Raw genomic sequence first — 22,821 nt, 5'->3', positions numbered from 1 at the left:
AACGAGACAGAACAATTATCTTCGTACTCTCTTACCATTATTTTTCCTGCTTAAATGCTAGACTAGCTTTACCAGGCTGTAATAAAGAGCATCACAGATGCTCGAAGCACATTTTTTGAAGCCGATTACTTTGGCTTGCAAGTGCAGAGCACTTGTAATGTGCAGTTCACGTTGTGTAAGGTTGCAATAAAGCACAGTAGGCTGGCTCAACTTAACCCCTTGGCATTTTCAGATCATGAAAGCCAATGGCAAGCAAACAAAGAGCAAGTGTACCGAAACACTCACACTTGCATTCGCATTCACATTCACATTCACACTCACACTTACACATCTGCATATAGTTTCATGCATTGTCATGCTTAATGGCAGATTTGTGGGTGCTTGCAAAATGGGAAAATGGCAAGCGGGAAAGTGGAAAGTGGAAAATGGCAAGTGGAAAGTGGCAAGTGGAGTGAAGTTGGTTGGCAGAAATTGCATAATTTATGGTCTTTATGAACATTGCGGTAAAAGATGTCGCAATACAGTGGGCGCTAAATGTCAACGGCAACGGCAACGACAACGGAGGAAAATGCTCATTGGGGCATTTTATGCTTGTACATTAATTGCCAATGAACTGGCGAAAAGTGAGAGCTAATGAGACATTACGCATACGCAGCGTTGTCGCAAGCGTTTAACGCAATTGTCGGCAACATTTTGCTTGATGTTCCTCTCGTTTATTTATGTGTGTTGTTGTTGAATGTGGCAAAAAATGGAATTAAGCACATTTCGTGGGTGCAAAGTGTGGCACTGCATTAAATATTTATAATATACAGACACAACCTGTTGTTGTTTTTTTGTTTATGTTATTTCAACTGCTCACTGTGTTTGTTTCTCTGCGTTGCTTTTTTTTCTGTACTTTTTTTGACATTCAAGTTGCTTCAGGCTGTTTTTTCTAGCAGAAGAGCATTTGGCACTTGTTGTTGCTGTTGCTGTTTCAGCTGATGTTGCTGTTGCTGATGTTGCAGCTGCTTGCCTTAACTCAATTAGCAATGCAGCTGACACACTAATTAACTGAGTTGCACGCTGAAAGCTTGTACAACTTTTGGCCAGCTGCTTGCACCTTCACACACACACATACTCATACACATACACATGGGAAAAGTTGATGCCCGACGACGTCTCTTGTCAACTGTCGCGACTCGGCTCTCAGTTTTCCCTGGCGTTTCTCGTAATATTGGCAAGCGCATGTGTTTGCTCAAGTACAAAATTGTGCAATTACGCAACGGCGACGCTGTCAACAAGCTGCTTGCTCCTTCACATTGCCAAGCTCACAGTTCTCAGTTCTCAGTTTTGCAGTTTACAGTTTACAGTTTGCAGCACATGATTTTCGTCTATATAGGAGTATCGTATTTGTTTTTGCTTTCATTTTCAGTTTCAGTTTTACTTTTGTTTTTCTGTCACCACATTGCACGCTGCAGCTGCTGAGAAAGTTTGCGGCTGCTTCTTAAGGCAATTTTACATAGTTTTCTCGCTACGTTTAAGCTCTTTCTCTCTCTTTGGCAAGGTTGCGCAAGTTGAGAAAGTGCAGCAAAGTGCAGCAGAGTTGCCACAATTTAATAACAATTGCTGGATGTAAACAAAAGTATGAACATTGTTAACGCAGCTCTTGTTGCTTAATACAGTTTTCAAATCATTTTATGGTCTTAATTGAAGTAGAGATTAGCACCACAAAAAAGCTTAATTTACAGGACTGTTATTGACTTAGGAAATGAAACTCCATAATAAGTCAATTTTATAAATGAATTGTCTATTAAAGTTAAATCGACTTTGCTAATTGAAAACTCTATAATAAGTAAATTTTTAATTTTTAGAATAGTTTAATATTGCTCTGAAAGTTGACCATTATTTAAGCTAAACAAAAAGTAAATTGCTCAAATTTTGCCCAGATTATTATTGTTTGGTAAATTGAATTTAGTAATTAAACTTAATAATATGTAATTGGCTAGTTTTTACTGGATTATTAGCAAAATTAGCATGAATATTGAAAAAATGAAATGTGAATGAGAAATTTTTACTAAATTATGGTTGTCCTTTAAATTGAATTTAGTAATTAAACTTAATAATATGTAATTGGCTAGTTTTTACTGGATTATTATTGGTATTAGAAGTGACTTAAGTATTTGAGAAAATAAAATGTAAATAAGAAATTTTGCTAGAATATTGTTGCCCATTAAACTTAAAGTCAATTGACAAATTATTCACTGGATTGTTATCGTCTTTTAAATGGATTTTAGCGATTAAATTTCATTATCTGATATGCGTGAAAATGTCTGACCTAATGCTAGTCTTGAATAAATTTTAAAGCCAAACTTATTTGCCCATTTTTTTTAAGTTTATACTTTTAGTTTTAAGATTAAATTTCGCTGTTCAATCTTCATCAGCTGTCAAGCTAGCTTTCTTAGACCATAAGTCAAACGCTTTTCACAGCCTGTTAGCGACTGAAAATCAAGGCAACGTTAAAAAACAAAAGATTTTCTTTACACCAAACAATTGCGATCACGCTGTAAGCCGAACTTTGTTTTCGAAACAATTTCCTTGCCGGTTTTTTTTAAATTTGAAAAATTTGCATAGCAATTCAATAAGGTTTTTGCTCTGCTTTTTCTGATGCCACGCAAACGCATTTCCGTTGAATTTTTTCTTATACAAACACACTCACACACAGCACTGACATAATCCTAATGCATTTCTATGCAAATAACACAACACGCATACGCCACGTGTGACATGTGCTGATTGCATTCGAGTTCTGCGGCATGTAACGAGTGTCGCCGTCAACTGCCACGCCCCCATGTGGGTCTGCCTACTGTTTTTGTGCCGTGCAATGTGGCCATATCAATTTATTTACCAAACCTGGCCATTTATTTCAAATGTGCAACAAAAGAAAAACCCAAAAAAAATGTACTAAAATAAACTAAATCAAATGCTATGCAAGGAAACGTGCAGCACATGGAATTTATTTCATTTACGCTTGAAATTTTATGTGCACGATGAGGTTTCCACTGTGACCGTTTTTCCGGCTCGCATTATTTCGATTTTTCAGTTTTCCAAGCGAACATTTTTTTGTTATTTTTTTGAGGTTGCTTTTAGCATTTGAATTTTTCTATATTTTTCTGTGTGTGTGTTGATTGTAAATAACATAGCTCGGTTGACCAAACTGGCTGCAATGTTTGTGCATTTTGTTGCCACACCCACACAAACACACATACACACACCTATACACATATAAATAAGCACACCCATAGTGTTATGCACACTAACTAACTTACACAACGTGCGGCAATTTAAATTTTGAGCACCACATGAATATTTAAATGCATAAAATGAAAAAGCACAAATGCAAATAGTCGAGAGTGTGTGTGTGTGTGTGTGTGTGAGCATAAGCATATGCAAAGTGCAGACAGCTGGCGTTAAGTATGCGCTTTTTTACCTACCGTGCACAGAGATGGCCACAGAATGCGCCTTCCCATTGGCCTTGACAAGCGCACAGAAAAAGCAATGCAATGAGTCGAGTCGAGTCGAGGCAAAAGCACAACCACAATGCCAAGTGCACTCGGTTTTATGCCTATCTTATCTTTTTTTGTTTAATAATTGCACACAACAATTACGCATGATATTTGCTGCTTTAACTTTTGTAATAAATCAACCTCTTTCATTTTTTTGTTGAGCTTAGTAAATCTCAAACTACTTTTAAGTTTGCTAAGTAGATTATAAGTACTTCCAGTTGATATAGTTTGCACTAAATCAACCCATATCAAAGTAGCTTAGCGTACCCTAATCGCGTGCTTAAACCCCTGCTCATAAATGCTAACTGAAACTGAAACTGAAACTATATGTATAAGCAAGTTCTCTCTGGGGTCCAACGTGTGGTGTCAGTGCTTGAACACATGTTCCATTAAGCTGTCATTAAAAATGCTTTAAAACTGTAACCGAAAATGGGACCCCAAAAGCCAAAAGCAACTCGCATTAATACTGCCATGAGCAAAAGTTAAATTTCTCAACTTAAATATTTATGTACTCACACACAAACAGAGATGTACCATATACTATATAGTGAAAGCTGGGACAGGGAGACATTAAAATAAAGTTATAATTCACTTAACGTTCCAGCTGGCAACTGTGCTGAAAGATATGCGCCCTAATATTATATAAAAAAAACACTAAGAATTCAGCCTGTAAAGTGAGGAGTGAAAACATACTCTGCACACGCAGCGTATACTTAATTTTAGAAAAAAAACCGTAACATTTGCAGGCTAAGCTTGAAATTGGGGGAATAAATGGTTGAAAAGTCAACATTTCAACGCATTAAAGTGAGTGAAGAGACAAAAACGTAGTAAAGAGATGCCCTGTATATGCGGCGTATACGTAATATTAAAGGTAACTTTCTTCAACTTTGAGGAAATAGTTATCATTTATGCTGTATACTTGATATTAAAGAACTAGTAAACATCGACTTTATATTTCAAAGCAAATAGCTAACATTTTTGGTTAATGATGCGTATACTTGATATTAAAAAAGCTAGGAAAAGATCGAATTTAGAATGGTATTTATATAAAGAACGGGTATAATGATACAACTAGCAGTAAAGTCAACTTGTGCGTTATATTAAGCATACGTAAACCAACTCGTTGAAAATATCAAGTATACGCAAGTATGCAACACGCCTTCTGCCATTAAAATCTAGGGTAAAACTGCACATAGACCTCACTTGATGGCACTCTGCTCTTATCAATGGGCGACACGCAGCCAAGTAACAGTTTGTTAATTATGCAAGTGAATATTAAGTTAATTATACATTTGAATGCGTGCGCCAGACCTTGCAGCACACACTTAAACACACACATAGCGAGCAAATATGTATCAGTGCTTGTTTTCGTTATGCGACGCTGTTGTTGTCTATTGGAATGCAATTAAAGTTTCAAATTGCATCTGTCGCCATATTCTTGCAATTTGCATAATACAAGCGATAAAAAAAAATCGCTGTGCGAAACTTTTGCTTTTGCTTTTGCGAAAGTAGTTTAAATTGATTGACTCTTTGTCAACAGTTGTTGCTATTGTTGTTCTCAACTACTTTGTATCGCAATCGCAATCACAGTGAGTCCCCAAGCTACTAGAGAGATGCTCGTAGATTTCTTTTTGTATTTGAATGCGATTCAAGTCGAAAGTGATATTCAAAGCACAGAGCTGATGCAATCAATTTTGGCATATGGCTACCCAAAGGCTCCGTAAGACACTTAGGCACCTTTTATGGTCTCAAGTCCATTAGCTGTCACTTAGCGTAAAACAAATCATAAATAAAATGCGCCTCGGACATGACAACCAATTGACTATGCCAGGCGAGAGCTCAAGCTAATTATGTTGTCATAAAAAGCAGCTCACAACGAAGAGAGCGAGAAATTGTGCTCGCTTCTTAGATACTCTGTAGTCGATTTCATAAATGTTTGCTACCCACAAGATGATATGCCTCTGCTGCTTGTGGACATGACATAATGATATTGTTAAGTCAAATGAAGGAGCTGTTTGGCAAAGTCTGAGCCTGGCACATAACGTTAATTGTTAAACACTCGAGATTAATGTCAGTGCCTCAGAGAAATCTATGAGCTGAGAATGAGGGACAGAAAGAGAGAGCTCTTTATTTTTAGTATGAGCATAAGTCTCTGGAAATATGTGAAGCTCGATGTCTGGTCAACAGCCGTGTTTATTGGCTATTTATGGACAGAGATGTTGCCCCATTATTCATAAAAATGTTTGACCAAAATGCGCACGCACATCCCAACAGGAATTACTCTTACATTTATTTCTCTCTGCTCTTCTTTTACCATCATGTGTGCCTGTGTGTGTGTGTGCATAAATCAGAGAAAGTGAGTGTGGCCTCCGTTTACCCAACTAAGCGGCCATCAGGGTACGAACTTCTCTTTCCTCCTGACTTTTACGGCACAGTTGGTGTCTGTGTCCAAAGCCCGCTGACCATTCGGGACTTCCCAACTGGCTCACGTACCGAAAGTTGAGAGGCTGGTTTAAGAAATTTATGATGTGGTATACACAAAAAAATGAAGCAGGAAAATAAAGAAAATAAAACAAAGCGTAGGTATTTGTTATAGGCCGTTTGCCTGGTCAGCAATTAGTTTTTTTTTGTTGTTCTCTATTTCCTGAAACCAGACAAATTAAACTAAGGCAAAAAGCATATCATATAAATGTGTGTGATAAATCAACTGTTGAGAGATAACTCAAAGGCTATTCGAGTATATTTGATTAGGCTTATCTATCTAAAAGACTTTAAGAGCGAGTGAAATGGTATTTCATTTATATTTTGATTCAATTCCCACAATGACAGCGATAATATCTTAAATAAGTGATTCATCAATTTCATTTAGATGGCAGGATATTGTTCGGAAGTGGTTTGTCTCTATTAAGATATCTTCAAGTGGAGAACAAGAAAAAATGCGGAAATTAATAAAGAAGTTTAAGAATTTTATTTGTTTCTTGTGCTCAAGATAAAACGCATTTTATGCACAGAAATTCTATTAGCTTATTTTTATTGTGATGCAGCCTCTAAACTTTTGATTGGCTGCCTATCTGGAGCAATCTTCGATTTGCCCTTAAGCAGTGAAATTGAACTCAACTCGAGCTATCTTTAAGACTATTAAAGCTCAAGATTTTGAATTTTGCGATTCGATTGTGGGTGTGGCAATCACTTTGCTTGCCTCTTTGCCCCTTTTGCCAACATCACGTTTGTTTTTTGCCCTGTTTTATTATGCGTTCTGCGGTTCTTGGTTTTTTTTTTTGTTGTGGCAGAGTGTGAGCATGTAGTAGAAGCTGCTTTAACTGCTTGGCTGACTGATTTTATTAGCTGGCAATGTGAGAGAGTTTGCTCTCTCTCTCCTTCCATTCCTCCTGCTCCTGCTCCACTTGAGACTCGCAGCTGCTGTTGTCCTGGCAGCATTTGCTGTCCATATAGTTATGACGTCTGGAATTGGGTTTTGTTATCGCTCGCCTGTTTGGCTAGCAAATTTACATTTTTCCCTGGCATTCTTCGCTTTCTTTAGCACACATTTTGTCCTGGCTTTGTTTGTGCCATTTCGCTTTAGATATTCAGCTGCTGCTATTGTCGTTGTTGTTATTTTATAACTTTGTTTTTATACAATTTCTCAACTGATGTCACATAATTTACAATTTTTGCTTTGCCGGGAGGGTCAACAAACTTGCCAAACGACCAGAAATAGCAAATACTTAAGTTTATACGACAGCTTAAGCAACTAGTTTACTGCACTCACATACACATACATATGTGTATTCATATCGAGTGTGTAAACAGAGGACAGTTCGAACTGAGTGTTAGTCTGTGTCTGTTTGAGTTTGGACGACGCTTTAACGCCTGTTTGTATGCCAATAAACATTTAATTTTATGAGCTGTGTCGCTCGCTCGAACTGCTGTCTAATTAATTAATAAAGCTGGCAATGACTGTGTCTCTCTTTTCGATATCACTTCATTTTGTTTGCCTGTCGGATGTTTATCTTTGCTGTTTAATCTTTAATTGATTGCACGCAGCCGATGGCAGCAGGCAGCTGCTTTAAACGCATTAACTATGCGAGGCGATGCGAAGCGTTGCGATGCGATGCGAGACGATGTCAGACTAGCCTTTGGCCCTGTTGGTCATGAGATTAGCTCTTGCCACCTAATTAAATCTCAAATGCAGCAACGCAACAATCTAATGGCCGTGTGTGCTGCTTGTTCTGCTGTCAACAATTGCGCAAATACGCTCACACACACACACACACAATTTGTAGATACGCCCACAAACACACACACACACAATTGTACACGGTCGACTGGGGCTCAACGTTAATCATAATAATGTCACCACTAATTGCATTGCGTATACGCACACGTGTACACGCTGACTTGACTACGACTGCTACGGCTGCTTGTTTGCCGGCAGCTTTATCCCAACGGAGCGAGAGAGAGCGAGAGCGAGAGAGAGAGAGCGAGAGCGAGAGAGAGCGAGAGAGAGAGAGAGAGAGAGAGAGCGCGTAGCTTGCCATCTTAATAACCGGCTCATAATTTGGCATTAGGTGGGCGCTTCCGACCCCTTGAGATCGCATTTAACATTATGCAGCTTTGCCTGGATAATAAGTTATTTAAGCAGCTTGCAATCGGATTGTCAATACATTATTTGCGCTTAAATAGTCTTATTGATTGCGTTAAATTGTTCAAGTTTTAAACAAACGTCATTTCGTATTTTCAATTTCAATTTCACAGTGGTTCATTATGTCTGTCATTAATGTCTGTCAGTTGTTGGGCTGAGCAAAGAAAAGCAATTTAATGCAAATTAATGCACAGTTTCATTTTCGCAGCAATGCGAATTATCAGCTATTAAATCGACAGAGTTGAAGTTGTAGTAGGTGGGAAGAAGATGGAAAGAAAACTTACCGCCAACATAGATGTCAACCTGCGTCCAATTCAACTTGCTGGCAATACTGCGCACGGCCAGGGAAATTGCCTCGAATGATGGCAGAAAATTGCTCGAGATCTGTAAAATAAGATATGGCAAATGTTAAAAAGCGAAAGAAAAGGGAACGAACATAGAATATAAACCCCACTAGCTAGCTAGCTAGCTGTCAGTGTAAGCCATTTAATTTTTTTTCTTCTGCTGCTCTTTTTATACCCGTTCACCATAGGGCAAGGGGGTATTTTAACTTTGAGCCTCGATTAAATGTATGAATATATATTCTTGACGATACGATATAGCCATGTCTGTCCGTCCGTCCGTATGAACACCTAGATCTCATATATCTATAGAGATATAATTTGTTTCGACATCACTTGTTATGTTTGCACGCGAATCAAGTTCATTTCAAATCGATTATTTGAAGCTAAAATCTAAGTGATAATCGATCATATATATTGATATACCAAATAGAGCCTTTGATATATTTTTTAAATACGGTATATTTTGAATGTAATACTATTGGTATATTTTCATTATTTTTTGATATATTTATTTGGTATATTTGAAAATTAATACCTCTCTTTTTCATCTATTTAATATACGTAGCGGATATCTCACAGTCGAGTATACTCGACTGTAGCTTTCTTTCTTTTTATTGTTGCTTCGTCCAACATTTGTTGGCATTTTCGTTTTCGTTTGCGTTTTCGTTTTACCTTTTGTCTGATTAGAAGCGTGGAAATGTAAAGCTAAATAATGGTAGTTTCGCTGTTTGTTAAACTTAAACAAATTAAATGCTTAAGCGCAGGAAGCGAAAGAGACAACGAATTGTGTCTATAATAAAAATAAATTATGATTAAAAGGAAGAGATTTTATTTATTTTTAGCTTTCGCTTAATGTTAATTTACGTATTGACTAAACTTTGACCTCAAAAACACAACAAACGAATTTGAGTTTAATATAGAACCGAAAATTATGTTGGCCCTGAGTTATTTACGAGCCTTGTCAGACGGCCAAATCGACCACATTACTACTCTAGACAATTCAATCAGGTTTAATCAAAGCATTAGACTCCGATGTGAATTATGTTATGTGGTTGGGTTCTACGTTCTACGTTCTACGCTATGTGCAACTCGGGGCGTATACGCAACGTACAACACACAACAAAGTTCAATCAATAATCAAGCTGCTCTCCCCGCCCCGCCCAACACTCAAAATATTATCGTGCTCAGGCATAAAAAGGTCTCTGCCCGTTGTTGTTGTTGTTGTTGCTGGCGTTGAGAGTGAAAAAATATTCGATATTGTATTGGCATTGATGAGGGGCCAACTTTTTGGGTGTTGCGTTTGGGTTTGAGTGTTGGTGAATGGCAAGCCAAGGGGCCAGCACGTAGCTTTAAGTTATTTGGTACCTTTTTGACCTTTTTTTTTCGTTCGGACTGTTTCTCACATTTTTGTTTGGAGTCATTTGTTGGTCTGATTTGAGTTTGCGCCCTGGACAGCGAGCCCAAGTTCTCGGTTGTTGTCTAGCTGCCCGGATGACTGACTGACTGGCTGACTGAATGCTTCGCTGCCGTCTTCTCTTCTCTTTTGCCCTCCTCCCGCTTGGTCGCTTCATTATTTTGGCAGACGAAATAAATTGAAAAACGTTTGAAATACGTTTAGGCAGCTCTCGGCGGCAGCAGCACATACAATTTTCTACAAAATTGAATTTTAAACTCGGCAACAGGAACAACGGAAGCAATCAGCTTGCCCAGTTCTTTTGAGGAGGGGAATTGCGGGGGTGGCTGAGACTGATGTGATTAGGCAATGATTTGCCATTTTTGTATACTTGGCCGTTCTTTTCGTTTCTTTTCATATTTTTGTGTAAATTATGACACATAAATAAAAAGGCACAATGGCGATTACTTTTGCGTTGTTGTGCAACAGTGCGTATACTTAATAAGAGGGACATCAAAATTAATGCTATTGATTTGCGAGTGAGAAGACGGCAGCACTTACAGTGCATTAAACCTATTCATAACTTTTAAAGAGGGTTTAACGAATGTGTCAGGCGATTGCTTAACACATTTTTTGTTGGCAAGAAATGCTGTAATTAATTTTTTGAGTATTTACGTAACTTACTCGCATCGATACGAGAAATAAATGGAAACGCATTACGAAGTGCAACACACACTTGGCATCAGAGTGCATTTTCGATGTCTATTGACACAACGTGACCAGCCATAGCAATTGCAGCATTTACTCCCAGCTGCACTTGAGGCATTTTTGGGTGGAATTGTCTTTTAGTTTTATTGTCGCACACTCGCTTTCGCCTTCGCCTTCGACTTCGCCTTCGTCTTCGACTTCGTTTTCGCCTTGGACTTGGCAATCGCATTTGCGCTGCCACTTTGTTTTATTGTTGTACACTTTGTTAAACATTCAATCAATTTAATTAATTGCCACATAGAAAATGCTAAGCCAAATGAGAATGAAATCGACTCGAATTTGTATTGTATTCTTTTCTCTTTTTTTTGTTGTGTTGCGGGAAATGAGTTTCCGTTGCCATCGCTTCGTTTCCTGCTGGCTTCTTTTTTTTTTTTTTTTTGCTTTGGCACAGGTGAATCGTTTGCTAAGCAGCCAAAATCCCATGCAAAGAAGGGCCAAGAAGCGTGCCGTAGAATCAACATTAATCACAGCTCAGCAAATATTTGACATTTGTATGCTCCCTAGGATTCCGCCAGGGAAGCAACGTTCGTCCCTCGTTGCCCATGGCGTATTCTTATTCTCAAGTTGACCCCCAAGCAGCGTCACTTATTTGCCTCCCTATCATCCTTTCTCCTCCTCTCTCTCTCCTTCTCTCTCTTTTTTTTGTTACATTCTTTTGCCTTATTCTTACGGCAGCTTTTGCATATTTATTCACATGTTAATAATTTAGTTTAAACACCCTGCGCATATTTATAGGAAATTTAAGTTGTTGTCCACAAATTTCTTTTGCGTTTATTTGCTGAGGGTATTTTTATGCTTTGTGGCAGGCATAACTTAAAGGCTTTGGGTATTGATTGAAATAATTATAAATGTGACTTCAAGACAACTTGAATTCCATATTTCAATGGAATTTAAAGAAAAAAGTCGAATCAACTAATGCTTTAAATATGCATTGAAAATATAAAATGGTTTATGCTTAGATATAACTTAAAGGCTTTGGATATTAATTTAAATGATTATAAAAGAAGCTCAAAGACATCTATTGATTTGCTTAAAGAAATAATGAAAAGGTAGATCAGAAATCATCTAAAGCTTTAAATATGCGTTGAAGTTGTAAAATGTTTAAAAAGTTAAATTAACGAGTCTGCTGGCTGTTCCCAAAATGTTTGTATTTACACTTTTTGCATAATATTTACCGCCGTTGCTGTTGCTGTCAATGTTGTCATCTTCAATAAGCAACAGCAGCTGTCGTTTTCAGATAAAAATTAATGTGCGCCCACTTTTTTATATGCATTCATTATTATCAATATACAATAAAAGGCAAAAGTTGTCCCGGCCACTTAATTTGCTGTCATTTAACTGAAAATAAATGGCCAAAACATGCTTCACATTAAATGTGAGCAAGTTCTTCTACATTTTGGTCAACACTTTTTGCTTTGAGCTCGTTTCTTTTCGATTTGATGAAGCACAAAATGCAGAATACTACGGGAAATAAGTGCTTTTTATTGTGTGGCAAAGTGTGTGGCAACAAGCATTGAGGTGCCATAAAGTTACACAAACAACAAATCGATTGAATCACAGATGCAAATCAGACACACACACATATCGTACTTTCTCTCTCTATGACAGCACGTGCTGCTGAGTCCAAAATTGTTTTCACTTTCGTTTAAGCACATGGCAAATTTGTGTGTGTGCTTCCGCTTCCGCTTTTCCGCTTTTGCCATGTTGTTTTGCATTACGAAATGTTTGTTTGATGTCTTTCAATGCCCTGCCAAATTGGTTTTTAATGCCAATTCACTATTCTTTCGGCTGCTTCCTTTTTCCTCTGTGGGTTTGCCACTCACAATTCATTTTCATCATCTGCATCTGTGCAGCTTCGACTTTCGTTTAAATTTATTTGATTTTCTCTGGTAATCTATAGTTTGACTTAGGTAAACTGATATTATGTGTGCTCTCTCTTTCTCTCGTAAATGTTTTGATTTGTTTGCTTTGTGTTTTGTGCTCTTGATGCCATCCCAAAAAAACATATTACATGTATAGCTTGATTTAACAAATATTTGTTGCTTCTTTCTTTACTATATTTGACTGCTTGTTAACAAGCGTCAGAGATTTTTACTTTGTCAATTTAGGCCAAAGGGCCAACAACAACATTTTTTGTTTGCAAATTTTTTTTTGTGCCCAATTATGGGGCACACAATTGTTGCTCCCTAATGATACCTTCGTTTCATTTATGCTCGCCTCTCGCTTTATAAATAATTGAGTGGCACATAAGTGACCAGGCATTTGTGTACCTTTTTTTTATATTTTTATTATTTTAGAAGGACTACAAAAAAAGGGTTCTTCACATAATAAGCAGCCTCATTGAATTTATGATGATGATTTTGTTATGCAAATTGTCTCGTCATTGAGTGCATGAACACTCACTCGGAGAGGAGTGCAATTAGTGAACAGTCTTGAAAAATGTTGAATAAGTTTTGCACTTGTCATTCTCCATCTAATTGCCATTTAAGACAGCTTGACATTTGGCCACGACGACCACACGCAACTGTCAACAGGCTGAGCTGAGCTGAGTGAAAGCCAAGGCAAAGTCTGTTGTGGCTGCCTGGCATTGGCTTACGATATCAAAAGACAGACGCGAAGCAGCTGAAAATTGTCAAGGCAAAGTTATGTAAGTAGCTCGCTCGCTTGCTTTCTGCTTTGCTTGCTTGCTTGGGGTAATTGTTTGATATTAGGAATCTGATGCCAAGCCAAAGGATATCCTTTTTCGCCTGCTGCGCATTGGCATTCATTTCACTTTAAAATTTAATGAAATTGAAGCTGTTTGTGTGACTTTTCACAAAACATTTAATTGCTTGCCACAGAGAGTGAGAGAGAGAGGGAGAGAAGAGAGAGGCGTTATCCCGGCATGGCTTATGCACACTCTTAAGCCAAGTGGCAAACACTTTGACTCTGGCAGCCACTCGCATGCATCATGGTTTGTCATCCGGGTGCTACATTAAATATGCATGCCACCATATCACATTCACATCCTGTCTGCTTTCACCTGTGTGTGTGTGTTTGCGTGTGTGTGTGTGTGAATTGATTTTCGATGCGTATCACGCAAATTAAGAACAATTTCATTTTCATTCGACTCGGCTCATGTGATTGGCATATTTGATTAGACCTCGGGCAAAGAGCGACGACGAAACCAAAACCGAGAACGAAACAAGCCAGCAAAGCCAACGTCGGAGTCGGTTTGCCTGGCATGCCGAGCAAACACTGAAACCAATTAAATTCCATCAAAATTAACTTTCATGTGTTTTCACATTGCGTATACGCAATGCTGTGCTGTGCAGTTGCTGCAGCTGTTGCAGCTGTTCAACTTGATCGCCACAGACTATATATAACAATTAATACATTTGCTATGCACAACGAATGACTCTTAAATTGCTATAACATTAAAAATCCATTAAATTTGATACGCAAACAGTCGGCTGTTAATATTTAAGCACACGCCCAGCTCCGAAAACAAGCTCAAAAATATTAATTTATGGAAATTTTCTGTGACAGTGCAAAAACACTTTACACAACGACACCTACGACAGCAAAACTCATTAGAACTGTGATGAATTGGACACATAATATTTGACTTTCATTAATGAAATGCAATTTCTAGAATACATTAATAACTATGTTCAACATTGCTAGCAACTCAATCGAATTACATATAAATTCAGCTGGCTTTTGACGCAATTTTAAGCGGGAATTTTCCACAAAGATTTACTCTTTTTTTAATAAGAATCAATGTCTCGTGGGTATTTATATATTAAATAAATATTCAGAACTTAGCCCACTTAGTGGCATGTCAAATCTGTTACCGCAATCGCCCGCTGTGCGCATTTACCACATGTGGGACATGTCTGCTCGTGTGGTCTGCTGTTGCTGTTTCTTGTGTTGTTGTGGTGCAATGACCCAAGAGCTTATCGCAGCGCCACAATAAACAAACCAATTGCCAGCATTGAGCTGATGCTGGCAAACAAAGCTCCATTTGCTTTGCCATTTACTGCAAAATATTACGTATACGTAAAGTGTATGCTTGCTGTGTGTTTTCGTCTTCTTCCAGCTTCAGCTTCAGCGTCAGCGTCAGTTTCAGCATACATGGCAACTGACTGCAATGAAGCGACAAAGCAAAAGGAGAGCGAGATAATGATAGAATGGTGTGGCATGACATTCTGGCAGCAGTTGCACAGCAAGTCTTTCTTATTGCCAGCATGCACACACCATACCACATCCTATCCATCCACACAAAGGGACATTGGACACACGAGTGCACTTAATTGTGTTTGTGTCTGGATGCGTCATAATGACCATCCGCCAACTGTCGCTGCTGCTGCACGAACGCTTCTGGAAAGTGAAAGGACAATGCGACAAGCGGTTTAAGAATATTGTTTTAAAGTGCAGCCAATGAAGAGCGAACATTGTGCGACTATCTTTGAGCAAGAAGTTTGCCAAAAGTTTGTACACCCAACAGTGTAGTATATTAAGTTACAGATTAACTTGATTACATTTAGTTGCTTTCAAATAGATGAACTGTTCTGTTCTGTTCTGTTCTCTTTTCACATAGCCTATTAGTGAGTACTTCGCAATTTTCATTAAAATGCTATGCGACACTCGTTTTGTTGTTGTTGTTCTCTGTGTGCTGTGCGGAGCTGCAATAAATCTAGCCTGCAGCTTGGTCCACGCTGCCACCTGACATTGTGTAAAAATAATTACTGCAACGGGGTTCTGAATGCATGCGAGGCGACGCGAAATCGAATTACGTAATGCCAACGCAGGGGCCACACTGTAATCAACTTGCGAGAGACGCATCGGAGGGGAAATGCAGAGAAATGGGATGAAATAGCTTTGTGGGTGGAGGAGAGAAGAGGGAGAAAGAGAGAGAGAGAGAGAGAGATTGTCATGGCTTGGTCAGGCGCGTAAACAGCAATCAATCATGCGAGCAAGCGAGGCTAAGCAACAACGGCAGCAACAACAAGCAGTAAATCAACAGTGGAGGAGACCGTCAACTGCTCTCAATTCGCATTGCAGATAACTCAGAATTTTAACTATTGTTTATGATTTTAATGGCTTTTTACACTACGCAACAGAAGCAGCTGGAGCAGCATTATAAATGGTGTCTGCAAATGGTGCAAAACACTTTAATTAGTTTTAAACGTTCTTCCATTTGACTTTAATTTGAAATCAGTTCATGTTCTACTTTCATCACTGAAATTGATGACCATGAAAGCTGTACAAACATTGCAAACAATATTTATATGAATTATGGTAATAGTAGTAGTATATGTCTAAACATTGTCATCGAACTATTGATGGCCATAAGCTCTCTCGTTTTAGTTTGTTTGGTATTTATTGGCAGTTGTTGCTTCAACTCGGAAGTCATCATCGTTATCGGCCGAGCTTCCGATGTGATTGTCACTTGTCAAACTTGATTGAGTGAAAGCAAAATGTTCGGTCTCCATGACTGAGCTGAGAGCTGAGCATTTGCTGGCAATTGTTAACTGCTTGACTAGCTGACTGACAGTCTGACTAACTCACTGACTGAGTGATGAAGCGAAGCGAAGGCCACACAAAACGCATTGCTGCAGTTTCTCAGTTTCGATTCTCATGTGATTTGCCTTGCGAGCTAAAGCTGAAGCTGAATCTGAAGATAGAGATAGAGATGGAGCATTGCAAATTGATAGATAAATGGCAAAGTCGATCAAATTACATGCAGCGATTGCTTTTGCCTTGGCAAAGATGTGTCCCAGGGGCTTTTCTTTTTGCATTTGTTGACGCATCGGCATTAATCTTCATTAAATGTGTTTTTGCATGTTCTCGCTGGAATTAAACGCTTAGCAATATTTAGTTAATACCCGCACGCAGACAGCACGCATTATTTATTTACGTTTTGAACTCTCTCTCTCTCACACAATTCAAAAATGGGGTCAAACTCAATTTGCCGTATTAAGCCATTCAAGCGGCAGCAAAGCGACCAAAACAATCGTTGACTGGCCACAGAAAATTGAGCACAGAGAGAGTGGCACTTTAGATACCCTTCGTTGAACTGATGCTGCAAAAGTATCATAACTTTATTACAAACACGGTAAACCCTTTGCCTGAAGGGCAGCGAAAGCCACAAAAGTTTAACAAAATGCAGCAAAGTTACAAAATGTTGTAAATTGCATGAAATGGATATGTGTGGGGTAAAAAACAAAGCAAAGCAAACCAAAGCGCAAAAAAATATAAGGGAGAGAGAACTTTCCTCACTCGCTCCGCTCTGGCACTTCAAATTCAATGACCATTATGGAAAACTAAGACCGAAATGTGTTTGATGCGGGTTTCCTGTTTTGTTTGCATTTATCGTGCGTGGGTGTGAGCAAACTGTGTGTGTGTTGTGTGTGTGTTGTGGAATGCAGCATGGCGTGGAGTATTTGCTCTGCTGCACATTGGGTTAGAGCAGAGAGATAAAAGTGTTAATAAGTTCGGGGAACTACACTTGAAAAGGATAAACAAGATATACATTTTTTAATATGTTCTGTAAACTACACTCATCAATTAATATTGTAGGGGATAAAAAGAGATACGAAGTTCTTCAAATTATGTTTGACATATCAATTAATTACGAAAATGGATGTTGATTCCAAAAGGTTTATTTCTGTGTCTAATCTCAAATCATTAACAACTACTTTGTTCTCTACTTTTCTTAATAAATTCTGAAAAGTACGTTTATTGATTAATGTTGAAAATGGTTAGAAAAGGGTTTATTTCTTTACCTTATTCTCAAATGAATAACAACTACTGCTACTTTGTTGTCTAGTTTGATTGATAAATACTGAAAACTTCAATTGTTTATTAATACTAGAAAGGAGTCTGATAAGGTTTTTTTGTCTTATCATAAAATCATGAACAATAGACTGCTACTTTGTTGCCTATTCTTTTAATTCAAATTTCAATTTGCACAAAAATCTCTTGGCTTATTTTAATATTAGTTGAATTTGATTTAGATTAAATATGTAAAAGTTGCGCTGACAAAAACACATATATTAACCTATGAATTAATGCTATGAAGGATTCTGATATAAAAGGTCGATTTCTTCATCAAATCTTAAATCATTAACAAAAAACTACTTATCAATTACAGATTTGAAAAAGGTTTATTTCTTTGCCTTATCATAAAATCATTAACAATAAACTGTTACTTTGTTGTCTATTCCTTTAATTCAAATTTGAATTTGCTCTAGACTGGCTTGAGTCATTTTGATCTTCAGTTGAATTGGTAATTTAGATAAACTATGCAAACGTTACGCTGAGAGACAATGCTTAATGCAAATTGGAAGCTGGCAAATTGGTTTTTCGCCCGTTACAGTTACTTATTTCACTTGGTACTGCAGTCGAGCAGGGCGTATGCGCAATGATGCTTAAAGTGCGCTTTCGCTGTTTCTGTCGCTGTTGTTGGGTGCTTAAAGCATTCAATGTGGTGCGCGGCATTCGCAATGCGTTCTGTTTTGCTTTCAATCCCAAGGCGATTGCAGAATTTTGCAAATTTTCAATTCTCTGCGGAACAACTGAGCGACAAACTGCAAAACTCTCGTTTCGATGCTGTCGTTGATTTAGGGCATGGCCGATGCTCGGTGGACCGTGGACCGTGCGGCTGTGTGGCTGTGGCCCTCGGTAGGTGTTATTGGACTCGCAGCGCATAAATATTGCACAAGGCGTATAAAAATCACAGTTAATTGCACGTTTTGTTACTTTGTAGTTCAGGGTCATCTCGGCTTTTATGTGCATGTTATTTTGCGCAGCAGCTGCAGCTCAGTTTTGGCATTTACTTCATATGCATTGCATACTTTGCAGCGCATCAACTGGACTTTGCTGCCTCTTCTTTTTTTTGCCTCTGTTCTCTGTTTGTTTCGTTGTCAATTAAAAACACTTTTATCTGCTACATTGTTTTGTGTTTTGTGTGCACGGCATGAAACGCAACTCGTATTGAAGCTTAGCTGAGCCTGAAGCTTACAACTGTGCGGATCGTCGCCTGGTTGCGGTTTAATGGCCATGTGTGTCCATGTGTGTGTGTCTGTGTGTGTGTTTGTGTGTGTGTGTGCGTGGGTGTTGTTAGCACTTAAATACTTACATGCGCTTAGTTTACTGCAGTTTACTTTTATGTGCTTCCACTGGCAATTTAAAAAAAACGCAACTTTAAGCCCTGTGAAACACTCTTTTCCAGAAAAGTGCCTCTCTATTTGTCGAGTGCACTTTGCCAATTATTCTAATTCAATTTCCGGGAAAATAATATTTTTTTCCGCATTGACAATCAGCGCAACTTAATTCAATTCCGTTTGTTGCGCCCCGCGCATAAAAACAAAACCAGAAAAAAACAACAATTTAATTAATTCGGGCAACATCAATGCATAAATTAAATTGCTGTTTTGTAATTCCGAATAATATATTTCTCTATTTATACAGCGCAATAAAGTGAACAGCAAGTAAATATTTTAGCGGCGACTTAATTTTTTATGCAGGATATGCAAAAAAATAAGCTCGAAAAAATGAAGCAGAATGATAAATACTTGACTATGAGACTGAGCTGAAATTGTGGTCCATTTGGCTTAGGGCTACATAGTTTTATGCTGCTTGTGCAGTTTTTTTGCGGTCTATTAAGGTTTCTCTTTTTGATACCCGCTACCATTAGGGTAGAAGGGTAATATAAGTTTGTGTTTGAAGGATATGTATATAACAATCTGAAAGAGCATTCTTTAACTCCAAAATCAGCGCCAACTGCCCAGATGATATATATTCATATATATAGTATACATAGTAACTGTAGTCTTTATGACTCTTGAAAGTTTTGTTCCATCGTAGAAGAATCTTAAAAGTTAAGCACTAATTTAATGTTATATGCCAAGAAATGTCAATCTGGTATATTTGTTACTCTGGTATATTATAAATGTAATATTAAATAGATATATTAAAAATAGTTTTTGGTATATTATTAAAATGCCTGAACTTAATTGTTTTTGTTGACAATCTAGTATATTTGGTACTCTGTGGTATGAATGTAATGGTATATAAATATACTAATTATATCATTTAGTATATTTTTTAATTGTCGAAACCTAGTTGTTTTGCTTAACAATCTAGTATATTTGGTACTCTGTGGTATATTATGAATGTAATAATATATACATATGCAAATTATACCATTTAGTATAATTTTAGTATTCTTTTATATATTAGTTGAATGCATTTTAAGAAAGTATTTACCGCAATGATTTCTCATATATAGTTTGGTTTAAAGTGAATAGCGGATATTTCACAGTGGAGCCCATTCGTCTGTAGCTTCCATACTTTCGTTTTTTTGTTTGGTACACAGAGAATATTCTACGCAAAAGTGCTGCATAATAAAGCTGCGGCTGAGTGAGATAATTAAGAGAAATTGTTAATCTTCAATGTCAATCTTCAATGTTAATCTTAATTTGCCGTCCATGCTCCACGCTTAAGTTTACTACAAGTTTCATCACTTTCTTTATTGGCTGTAAACGCTAAGCGAACATACATCATTATATCATTATTGGCCACCAACAAGTTTCAAGTTTAGTAAGTTCTCTTTAAGGGTTTTGCTGCAGTCTCGAAAAGCTATCAAAAAAGCTTGAAATTTGCAATTTATCGCGTGCTTTTTAGCAGTCGATAACAAGTCCGCTCAAGTGAGTGCTGTGAGTAGTTTTGTGCTGCATTTGATGTGTGCATTTGCATTTGTTTAATAACTTTCACTGTTTGCTCTTTGGCAGTCGCCTTTGTTGAACGACGCCCCCTACGCTCCGCTCTTCGTTCCGCTGCCTTTGGCTTTGTTGCCTTACAACATTACCATAAAACGAAGCTCAGTGCTCTGTGCTCAGCTCAGCTGGTGGCGCCAAAAGCGGCGCATAAAAAGCAGACAGCTGCCAGGCTAAGCAACATTTTTGTTTATGATTGTGCAGCACTTTTATGTTAACTCTACAGAAAACGAGAGCACACCCAAAGAAATGGAAAGCTGAAAACACACAAAGACAACAAACGTGTCACCTATCGGCTGGAGGCAACAGCAACAGCAATGGCAACAGCAATGGCAACAGCAACGGCAACGGCACGTGCCTCGGCTCTGAAGGTATTTGAAATATGGGAATTTCAGTTTTTTTTTTTTTTTGCCATTTTTTTGTGCCTTGTATTTTTCTGTTTTTCGCACGAACACCAAGTCCATTGCCATGGCAGTGTTTGCTCCTGTCTCAAAAGCTGCCTTCTCCCTGCCTTCTCTCTCTCTTTCTTGCCTTGTCATGTCCTGGCTGCTGAGTGATTTAAATGCTCCGGCAGGCAACAGCTAACGGCCATTGGAATGCATAAAAATCAGAAATTATGATGCTTTAACATTGTGAAATATTGTTGCACGACTTGACTGCACTTTGCTGCTTTTGCTTTCATCAATTGCAGCATGTTGCCACAGTCCATTACCGAGTCTATATAACCATTCTCATTTTCCTTCACAGTCGCATTCTCCTATCTTCATTCCCATTATGATCAGCTTTGCTATTTCGTTGGGCGATTTGCATGAGAATTGTATGCATTACATTTTTGCCTTTTGTCTACCACTGCTATTTCATTGTGCTCTCTCTCTCTCTCTCTCTATCTCTCTCTTTTGCTATTTATCTTGCAGCTTTTGGCTTTTGTCTAAGCTGCATACATTTCGCTCTGCTCATTAAAAAGCAATGGCTCAATGTATAACTTTTGGCGTTCTACTCTCAGAGCATTCTGTCAGCATTTCTGTCACAATTTGTCAACACAAAATGCGACTTTCGCTTCAAGTTTTCATTAATAATATGTCATCGTTCTCAACAAGTTTTACAAGACTTTTTAACATTTGTCAGTCAATTGTCGAAAATTTTCTGCTCATAAAATATGCAAACAAACAAAAAACAAAAAAAAAAAAAAAAACGAATGAGAAAATTCTTTGCAAGTTGACTTTGTGACAGTTGCCAAAACTTGGGAACGCATTTGAAGTCCCTTATGGAAATTCTATATGTATGAGTAGTCGTAAATTTTAGGTGCACTTTGACACTTGAAGTTAAGTGTAAATAGCAGATTGCAACAACAACAACAACCAAATAACAGTGACTGCTGCAAATTCTTCTGCAGTTGCCACAAAAAGTAATTTCATGCCGTTACCAAAATTTTGAGCAAAGCAATTTTGTTGTAACATATTTGGGGTAAAAGCCTCTCCTCACTCCTCGCTCAACTCTTCTACTCTTCTCCCTCAGTTTGTTTGCCATTTCCGTGCTGAATTTGCAGCACCCTAATTCTCCACAGTTCTCGTCTCATTTCTCTCCCAGCGCTCTCTCTTTCGCTGTCTCTCTCGTCTAGCATCAACTTGATGAACTTTGCTGGCAAGAAGCTTGTTAGAAAATTGCAAAATTTGAAATTTTGGCTACAAAATGCCTGGCGGTCAACGTGGTGGGTCTCAGATTCGCCCCTGGGGTCGGGTTCCAACAGTTTAGTTCATCTAGCTGGCTGCCAGCGTTGGTTAATTAACACACACAGCTTGGCAATTCGTTTTACTTCAAGCGGAAGATATTATTGCTGAAGTGAGCTCATTTTTCTTTCTTTTTTTATTTTGGCTGTTGGTAAAGAGCGCACCCCAAAAACATTGTGCAAATAAACAGCAAACATTGTCGGCATGAATGCATCAATAATTTTATAACCCCAATTTAGAATGGCTTCAAAATTGGGGTTATTAAATTGCTGCAGCTGCAACTATTTTATGTGTCAATTTATTATTTCGTGAGCTGACGACTTTAAGTTGCAAAAAAGGAAAGGGAATAATTTTAGGTATACGATTTATTTATAAAATTGTGTAAATGTTTTGAATTAGATTTTTAAAAAATGTTGTTGAAAATGTTCTTGATTTTTTAGGAATTCTGCTTATTAAAATTAAAAATCTTTGTAAGTTACAAAAATTAATTATTACTAAGAAATTAGATGCTGTAGATAATAAGAAAGAATCACTTCATAAAGTCTAAATGTTTTCAAATATATGTTCGACAAACATATTTAATTTAATCAGAGCTCTTAAAATGAACATTAGAAAATATCCCAAGAAAGAAATAGGGAATT

The 22,821-nt window shown here is 37.8% G+C and overlaps 1 protein-coding gene across 1 annotated transcript in view; it reads right to left on the bottom strand.

The window, feature by feature from the left end:
* LOC133837152 (uncharacterized) overlaps nt 1-22,821 on the bottom strand; it is a 68,376-nt gene that overhangs the window by 14,392 nt on the left and 31,163 nt on the right. The window contains 1 exon segment of the mRNA XM_062267827.1: nt 8,469-8,568. Coding sequence (XP_062123811.1) covers nt 8,469-8,568 — 100 coding nt within the window.

Source organism: Drosophila sulfurigaster, chromosome 2R, assembly GCF_023558435.1.
Source record: "Drosophila sulfurigaster albostrigata strain 15112-1811.04 chromosome 2R, ASM2355843v2, whole genome shotgun sequence".
Lineage (NCBI taxonomy): Eukaryota > Metazoa > Arthropoda > Insecta > Diptera > Drosophilidae > Drosophila > Drosophila sulfurigaster.
This window is presented reverse-complemented; position numbering and strand designations above follow the sequence as displayed.